Source organism: Conger conger, chromosome 4 (assembly GCF_963514075.1).
Source record: "Conger conger chromosome 4, fConCon1.1, whole genome shotgun sequence".
Taxonomy (NCBI): Eukaryota; Metazoa; Chordata; class Actinopteri; order Anguilliformes; family Congridae; genus Conger; species Conger conger.
This window is the reverse complement of record NC_083763.1, coordinates 62,178,739-62,188,530: the sequence shown is the minus strand read 5'-3', so window position 1 is coordinate 62,188,530 and position 9,792 is coordinate 62,178,739. Positions and strand designations below refer to the sequence as shown.

At 37.6% G+C, this 9,792-nt stretch overlaps 1 protein-coding gene across 2 annotated transcripts; it reads right to left on the bottom strand.

The window, feature by feature from the left end:
- Nucleotides 1-238: 238 nt before the first annotated feature.
- Nucleotides 239-4,200, bottom strand: LOC133127297 (cerebellin-2-like). Of its 2 annotated transcripts, none has more exons than XM_061240072.1 (4): nucleotides 4,117-4,200; nucleotides 2,987-3,477; nucleotides 1,464-1,583; nucleotides 239-1,280 (listed from the first exon to the last, which is right to left on the bottom strand). In XM_061240072.1, the coding sequence occupies exons 2-4, from the start codon at nucleotides 3,272-3,274 to the stop codon at nucleotides 1,083-1,085; spliced, it is 606 nt and encodes a 201-aa protein (XP_061096056.1). In that variant the 5' UTR covers nucleotides 3,275-3,477; nucleotides 4,117-4,200; the 3' UTR covers nucleotides 239-1,082. The 2 variants fall into 2 exon arrangements, with proteins under 2 accessions (XP_061096056.1, XP_061096057.1); XM_061240073.1 differs by lacking the exon at nucleotides 4,117-4,200 and adding an exon at nucleotides 3,678-3,816.
- Between the last annotated feature and the right edge of the window lie 5,592 nt (nucleotides 4,201-9,792).

Sequence of the window (9,792 nt, the reverse complement as noted above, 5' to 3'; positions counted from 1 at the left end):
GGTGACCTCTTGTACAGTGCTCAAATCCCTAAGAGATTAAGTACTCCGGACCAGCGCGGCGCAATTTTCAGAACCATGGACAGGGACAGAACCAACTTGTAGCTGTGGGGCAGTCAGCCTTCAAGGCAAACAAGGTATGTGTGGCAAATGAAGCTATGCAATTTTTTCGCATGTTATAAATAAGTAATGACGAGACAGATCATCTTTGTAAAATCTTGGAAAATAAAATAAGTAAATATAGGCATAACAATACAATATTTTATTACTTCGGCGGAATATTATATGGGGATTTTTTATGTAGTTCTTTCACAACATACAATTGTGAGCAAAGTCACTGAACAAAGTCGGACAAAGCTACGCATCCGGAATGTACTGTAGGACAGACGATAAAGTGAATACTGTATATATTTTTTATAAATTATACTAAAACGTTTAGTAAAATAGTTCTTCATTGGATGCCTCCATTTACTGGAATATGACTCTCTTCTGTTATAATCTTCTTAAATAGTAGGCGGTTTATAAGTGGCATCTTTTTTCAGTAGGATATGTTCAGCATCCAAAAGAAACACCAGAAACAGCACAAAACAAAAGATCGTCCATTCGTGCAAAAATGCTTTTGGCGATAAAGCACTTCTTGACACAGGAACGTCCAGAATTCCACACACTTTACTTGACTAAAGCCATTTTTCTTGCCATACAAACACAAAATAAAGCATTAATAAAGACATGAAGTTCAGGGCTTTATTTCTTCGGCGTGGACATCTTCTTATTCATTCAATAGTCCAAATACACCGAGTAGTTTATTGACAAAAAGTCAATGGTTTTCCAAAAATAAAATCCAAGACGGAATATCGAACTTCACTTTGTAGACTGCACAGGCTGTTTAACTCGTTTATCCTAGAGATTATGGGAATCAATGAATTTGAAGTGCGAGCTCCAAGGAAACGTCCTTAATGACGTTCCCTAAATATGTTGTTGTCTTAAGTCTGTTGGATTCTCTGACCGTTCGGTTCAAACCAACGGCATATTTTCGTTTTCTTCAACGACGGAAGAGTCACTTGCAACAAATACTTGCAAATAAATTATAGAGGAAAAACTAAAAAGCCAGAAAATGTAGAGTATTTCCATCCGCCCATGAGATTTCCCCTTTCTAGCTTCAGATAGACTCTGTCCTCGCGCTCCACATGCAGCAGAACTCCATTGCTCGCAGCCTCTCGAGTAACGTCCTGATCTCCGGCAAACGCTGATATGACTGGATATTCATTTTGCATCAGGTTGACCTAAGTAATAAAAGAGTGTATTACATTTACTCCGAGCAAATAACGAATTGCACGAGGAAATACGCCAGCGTTAAGTGCAAAATGTGTTCCACGCTTCTACACAAAGTGAATTGTAGCTATTGGCTACGATCCACCTTGCACTGACTAGGATTGATTTTGTACAAGGCATGCATGTCTGCTCACCTGTATTGTCTGCCTGTTGTAGACTTTAACCACATGAAAGCTGAAACTGTAAATTCCTCTCCTTGGCGCTTGAAAAACACTCGCTTTTAGGTCGAAATGGTTGCCAATGTTTACTAATACCTGTAACAAAAAGACAGCATTGCATGTAACATTACGAGTGCACAATATTTCCTGTTAGGATGAAGACACGTGAAGACATTGACACAACAGGCTACTCATGCGATCAAGAGTTTAGCAATAGCACTTTATCGTGGAATTCAGAAACCTTTAGCTCTCTCGCTCTCTTTCTCTCTCTGCGTGCGTGCATGTGCGTGCGCGCGAGCGCGTGTTGTATGAGCGTTTAGAAACTACCCACATGCGTAAATGTTTGTTATAGCTCCATGTTATTTATGTTCTCGTGGTAACGTTAAATCCACAACGTCAGTAGCCTGATGTTTAGGCTTTTGCGTTAAAGTGTCGCCTATAGTTTTACACTACCTAAGGTAGTAGGAAGTAGCTCTTTATTTCAGTGACACAAGCACAATGATAGGCCCACACGTATCGTTATTTTAAAAGGTGAATAGCCCAGATAATCGTGTGTTGCTTGTGATTCTTTTCAAAACAGAGGATATTGTGGTTTACCTTGATCATCTGACAGAAACTTTGTTCACACAGTGTCTCTTTTAACGATGTACTGCATGCTAGTAATATATGGCAATCAATGCGTTAATTGGTTGTTTATGTAAATTTTGAGCTGAAGGCCAATTAACGAGCATCACGAAATCAAGTGATGTCTACCATTATAGCCCCGTCTGTTCGTAACAAACAGGCAAATTTATGTTGACTGTTAATAGCACCAATTTGCTGAAACAAGGGCGAGTAAAATATTGGCATTAACCGGCTGCTTAATTTGACCGGTCTAATATTAACGTGAAAATTATCCCTCCATGAATTACATCGCGAAAATGTGGCATAATGGCCGATTTGCAACAAGGTCACCGGCGTGTGTTTTGTGAAATATTAGCATACACATGTTGAATTGAAGCCGAATGTCATTGCACAGGTACGTTTGTTATCATGTATTCGATCTTTTACGCAGTCATTTGTCTCAGTTGTATTCTTAGATTGAAGTCTTCATAAAACATCGAGGCAGTGAAACAGTTGAACAAAGTGAACTGTGTAGCTGCACGTAAGTCCATTAATATTCCACAAAGTTAGAAACACTTGTATTTTAAGTAAACCCAATAATGTGATAATGTTTGGCAATTAGGCTAATTTGGGCTATTATACAAAAAAAAAGAATGCTACAGGACATGCATTCAAATCCGTCAGTGCTATGTGCATCTGCTATTTATATAAGGTCAAACTGTGAAACTATATGTGTATGAAACAGAGTGCAAACATACTTTCAAGCATCGGACATAAATGGAAAAAAAAAGTTTTAGGCCTACTTAAAGACAAGTAAATTGGTTGATGGCAACTTAGAGCATCACACATGACGAGCATATATACACATGTATAATTTAAAGGTGTTGGTGACTGACCTGGTCGAAGTAGATCGTCATGGATGTATTGCTCATTTCAGATGGCTCATGATTTGTCCCTCTTACCGCAGAGAAAGCCACCTTTGCGCTACCAGATCGGACAGATATCCCAAGCGAAGAGGTGACCCCTCCGTCTGAGGAGGGGCTGGAGTCACAAACCACCAAGCACTTTCCTTCCAAAACGATGGGTTCCGTGTCATTCTGGCCAAGGGAAAAAGTAACGCCACATCCCAGGAGAAGGGCCAACGCCAGCATGACACAAGGTCCAGGGCAACTTGCTGGCACCATGATCGGGACAAGAATCCTGTGCACAGTGATCTTGACGATCAGCCCCTTGGAGGTTTGTTGTGGCGCGATCACCTGCTCCAACCTAACCTCTCTCTCTCTCTCTCTCTCTCTCTCTCTCTCTCTCTCTCTCTCTCTCTCTCTCTCTCTCTCTCTCCCTTTGCTTAACGTCTCAGCTGATATGATAAGACTTCATGAGTCATTCCCTGAAAATTGAGGAGGAAAAAGCATTACTATTATTATTTTTCTCACCAATTTCCAAATACAGTTTATTATGACAATTAATTACATGCAACGGCTTTGCAATAGCGATAAGACCTCAAGATGCAATGCAATAACCGACACAAAGCCCACTATGCTTTTATATCAATCTCAGCTATGCAGCGTTGTAACCCGTGGTAATTACCCGCCGATTGGAGAATCCAGTAAGACTTCAACGCAACTTTCTGAAAGTTCACTAAAGTGAATTTGCTGTATACGTTAAATTAACATGAACGTGCGTCTGTGTGTGTGTGTGTGTGTGTGAGAGAGAGAGCGAGAGAGAGAGAGAGAGAGAGAGAGAGAGAGAGAGAGAGAGAGAGAGAGAGAGAGAGAGAGAGAGAGAGACTTTGTTATTTATACATACACATGGTAGGCTAGTCCTAAAACGACGCAACTACATTCCCATTGTAAAACCAGTCTTTTCGATGGTATGGGCTGTGTCTTTGTGGTTTTAGTTTAGTAATGTAAAAGACGAATATATTTTTGACTGCTATAAGAACAGTCGCGCAAAAGCCATACATCCGAAATTCTAAAAACAAGTTGTCCTGGACTAAATTAAAATTATATATCCCACAAATGTTTACCTGCAAAATCCATGTCACGGGCGCGGGTTTTGCCTCACTGTTCCTCTCCGTAAGAAGCAGTGTTGACACTACGCTATCTGATGCGGGAGTACACTGGTGGACGAGAAAAGAAATCGTCCCTCGTGCCTCTCCCGCCCATCCTTTAAATTAAACTACAGTTGTTATTTTACATAAAAAGGGGCTCTCCAGACAGCGGCAAAGCACACCAACATGGAATAAGAGTATATTTACGTACAGTAAGCATGTGAAACCGAACTTGTGTTTCAAAAGGCTCTTGATAATGAATATATTCACACGTTTAAAGTGCTTAAATATAGGCTATATAATATATCATATTTGTGCAGTGTTAGATTCTAAATTAAATTATAAGTTTTCTGTCTGATTTTGGCTTGGCCTATAGGCTATTACAATATTCATATTGATGTAGTCGTTTATTAATAAGACTAAAATACAGCCTCAATTGCTCAATGAAACAGGTTTGAACGTGTAGTCGATGGCTTGAATCCAATATATTTAATATTTTAGTAATTTGGAATAACCATCTCTGTAATTACATAGAGTGAATTTGCAAGAGATAAATGGAGAAGCAGTTGCTCCATCCAGTGGATGGAACGTGTTATACCATGAAAGTGTTTCGTTTCCACCCTCCTGTATTACATTTAATAATATTCTGGGAAAGCAGAAGTATGCGCTGCTAAAATGAATAACTGGGTGAGAACACTACCTATTTTTTATTTATTACAATTGTGGATTTAGCTGTACTCAGCACTTGCGTTAAGGTTTCTTCTGCTGTGAATAGAACCGCCCCATCATGAACATAACATCATCAAACAGTCATTGTTTGACATTCGCCAATCCGCCTTTTCAGTGCATTCATCAATATTTAAGAATATTTTCTGCTTCTAGAATATATTAGAGACGACCTATCAAGATTGTTGAACCTTCACGTAACTTTCTAACTAACTGCCATTCTCTTTCTCCCTTTTAATTGGCGAAATTACGTCAAGTAGCCAAGTGCATAATAGGGTGAAATCAAAACATAGTACGCCACACTTTCATGAAAATCAGAAAATGTATTCCAATTGTTTAAACGTTTAGCCTGCAGCTAAATTTACAATAAGTATATGCCTAGTGATGGAAAAACTATAATCAAAAATATTTGAAACAACATAGGTCATGATCTACTCTCTCTAAAAGGAAAGGAAGGAAATGGCATTAGTGTTCAAGCTCCATTCATGTTCATGAATGTTTATTCATAATAGCACAGTGGCAACTTTTAACCTTGTTATTTGGGAATTGTTTTAGCAAAGTATGTAATTAAGTGACTGATATACACTCAGTGAGCACTTTATTAGGTATTTATTAGACTTTGTTTTTAGACTTCTACTGCTGTAGCCTATCTACTTAGAGTTATGATGCGTTGTGTGTTCAGAGATTCTCTTCTACATACCACTGCTGTAATGTGTGGTTGTTTGTGTTACTATCACCTTCCTGTCAGCTTTGAGCAGTCTGGTCATTCTCCTCTGACGTTTCACATTAACAAGGTGTTAATTCTTTGCAAACTCTGGAGACTAGTGTGCATGAAAATCCCAGGTGATCAATAGTTTCTGAGATACTCAAACCATCCTGTCTGCCATCAACAATCATTCCACGGTCAAAGTCATTTAGATCACATTTGTTCCCCATTCTGAAGGTTGATGTGAACATTAACTGAAGCTCCTTACCCGTATCTACATGATTGTATGCATTGCACTGCTGCCACACAATTGGCTGATTAGATAATCACATGAATAAGTAGGTGTAATAAAGTAAACATGAGTGTATTTTTTGTACGCATTTATCTATTTATTTATTTTGTGCTATACAGGTCACTTGTAAAAACATAGACACTGTGTCGCAAACACCATTTCCCATTGTTGGGATACATTTCTTGAAATATTGTGATTATTTTCAAAAATACTCAAAAGCATCATATAGTTTGTCATATAGGAGAATATAACATATTTGTATATTACTTAAGTATCCTGAAACAAAACAGAAGACGTTCAAATATTCAACTCATGTCATTCAATGGAGAAATTGTGTGTTCAAGAACAAACACAGAGAATGTGTATGAAAATAAACACAAGTAGTTTGAACATCCACATCGCTCACCAGTTATCTATCAACAATAATCCATGGCACTCATCACACAGATTATCAGAGAAGTTATCATCAAAATCACATTTCATATTTTCCTTCCCAGTACTTGAACTTGTGTGGCAGTCATCCATGACAAGTGTATTGCCGATGGCCTGACAAGAGACATTTGTTGGATGTATGAGCGTGTTTCTTGTTCTTGAAGCCAATGACCACCACCCTCAGTAAGGTACAGACGAGCCGAGACAGTGGAGTACAAGAGCAAAGTGACAGGAGCTAACACCTCCCCATATTATAACAATTATTACAGTACATAATACTACATAAACATTCATGAACATGGATGGAGCTTGAACACTAATGCCATTTCCTTCCTTACCTTTTAGAGAGCGTAGATCATGACCTATGTTATGTTTTTCATATTGTTTTTCCATCGCTAGGCATATACTTATTTTAAATTTAGCTGCAGGCTAATTTTTTGACGTTTAAACAGTTGGAATACATTTTCATGAAAGTGTGGAGCACTATGTTTTGATTGTGCACCCTATTATGCACTAGGGTACTTGGCATTGATACACATGTGATGAATATGTCCAGAGTAGCATTATTCCACTGGATGAGTCAATTACTTTCATTTCAAGGACCTTTCTTGTTGTGATCTATGTCAAGGTGAAACCTACTGAAATCCATTTTGCACACAAATATGGGTATTACTGCACATGTAAAATAAATAAATAAATAAATAAATAAATAAATAAATAAATAAATAAATAAATAAAACATTTTAAACAACGATACATGTTTCCACTTATTTCAGAAGTTTCTAAATCATTGTTTATAAAACTGCTCAAATATATCAAATCAAGACCTACTGTATTAATTCAATTAAACATGGCTATCAAATACATTATACTGATGTCTCCATTGGCTATAATTATATATTAGTACAGAATTTGTTTTTATTTATTTATTTTCAAGCTTGTAGTTTCATCCAATAACAATCAAATTTGATGCATGTTGTTCTGAATCCACTTGCTAGGAAATTCACACATTGCAATAGCTTAATCATCTCAATTAGTCATGTAATTAGAAACTTGCATCTTTGTAGCAATGAGCTTTCCAATTGGTCCTTAAAGGTGTAATTTGACTGCTTACCACTGATTACTGCAATTAGGGTGCGCACAGTGGCACCAGAAGTATAAGGAATTAAATACAGGTTCATGCCTTTTAAGTCACATGCTCAGGAAAAACACATGGCTCTACCTGTGATCTCTCATACTTATGGCTTTCCATAGAAGCTAATAGAGTTTGAGGCCAATAACCATCCAGATTACTTCACATGTAGATCTGACCCTTGATAGCCACCCTTTTCCCATGTGAATTTTTGTCTTTAATCTTCAAAGTTCACCACCTGTTTGCATCACTGCCAGCTGTGGCAGTATTTATTTAATGCCTCCAGAGGTCATACAGTACTTCTAATTTCAGTTTACTCTTAAGGCAGACATTTATCTACAGATACTGTATGCATATAAAATAGAGCTCTGTTCTCAACTGGCCTTCACTGATTAAATAAAGGTAATATATAAAGTATTACAATAAAGAGGGAATGTGCACATCCAAATGCCAGTAGCCAATATGCTGCACCTAGAAGCATTAAACTGCATGTTGGATATCTTCCCTGCAATGATTCATTTCTATTCACATGAAACAGTTTAACATCCACACCCCCTTGAGCATGTTGTGCAAATTGTCACATTTTGAGAATGTTATGTACGTTTTGGTGAGATACAACATCGGAGTCAAAACAGAGGAATAAAAGGAGATTCCCTTTATTGCCGCATACCCACAGTGAAAATATGACTGGGTCAGTGATGTTTCTGGGCAGTTTTAATTCCAGAGGTCCAATGGCACTGGTCAAAATCAATGGTAAAATGCATTCCACTAAGTATCAGTCAATTCTAACTCACAATCTGGTTGCCTCTGTAGGTGGACTTTCCAGAAACTTTACAGGTGGACTTTACAGCAAGACCCAAAACGTACCACAAAATCCACACAGAAATAGTTGAGTGACAACAAATTATATGTCAATGGCCATCTTAGGTGCCAGACCTGAAACCTGTGGACTGAACTGAATGGGGTAGTTGATAAGTGCAGACACAAGAATGTGAAGGCATTACAGGAAAAGACGCCATGCTCCATGCTAAGTATTAAACCAGGGGTGCCAATAATTATGGAGCCTTGACTTAGGTAAAAAACATTTTTTTATTAAATAATGTTTTATTTTGGTTGGTTGCACTGAAACATTAAAGTTTTCACATCAAAATACATACATTTTAAGTTTATCTCAATAATTATATTGTTAATTTTTTTAAGCATTTTTGTGCCTTGGCAGTCAGGGATGCCAATAATTCCGGAGCCCACTATACAAACTCATGTTGTTCTTTATTAAGTATTCTGCAAAGGCGTGTCTCGGTTTCATAATTTGTGTGAAAATAAACATAAGCTGCTTAGTTTTTGCGGTTAACGGATGCACAACCACTAAACATAAACAATGCATTCCAAATACAAATAATTTGTGATTTACTTTAAGTTAATGTTTTTGCTTCTCTACTGTGTTTGAAATCTGAAAATGTCTGACCACTGGCCATTCAGCAATTTGTGCATGCATGTGTTTTGTGCATTTATTCTGCTGCCACAGCTGAATAATATTTTTTTAATATGTGCAATGCAAATTATACTGCAATTTCAATGAAAGGCATTTGGATCCGAATGTAGATCAGGTGAAGGTAAATATTATGACAATGCAATAGCATTATTTAGCAATGCATTAGTTTGCAACAGTAGAGTCAGCTCATAAAATGGAAGAAGCTCTTAAAAGATCAAGAGCTTACTCAAGATTAACTCAAGATTTCAAGTTGATACTTCTTGCACTATGCACCAACTGTATGCAGAAAATTGTCATGAAATAAATATCCAGTTCATAGAAGTTCAAAGTGCAACCAAACATGCACTTTGCACTTCATTTGACAAGCATTGCACAGTTGGTGGTGACTGACTAGTGATGCAGAAGCTGACATTAGGTTTCCCAAAGTGATGACTGACCCAAGGCTTAGACAAGGAAATGTAATGACAGAACACATTAAATGTCAAGTCAGGAGGGCACGATGCCTCGTATTATGAAACCTGGGGCTGATGTTGACCTGAAGGGAGGCCAAATTTCAATCATCCGAAAATACTGGTAATATTGAGAAAGTCATGTCTATTTACTGTGACAGCAAGCAAAACAAAGCAGCTCCTGGAAATAGGTCTATGGTCTTCATTCTACAGGTTTTTGAATTTTACAGCCAGGGGGTGTATTATAAAGCCAGATTACCGGGTTAGCGAGGTAATTTAAGCTTTAACCCTGGTTTACAAAGTTACAAAGCTGGGTATATCACATAACACACGTAACGTTGAGTCTGGATTCAAAGTATGTTTTTCATGGAATGTTTTCATTTCATGCAAACATTTGACTTAAAACATTGTTTTTTTGTGATT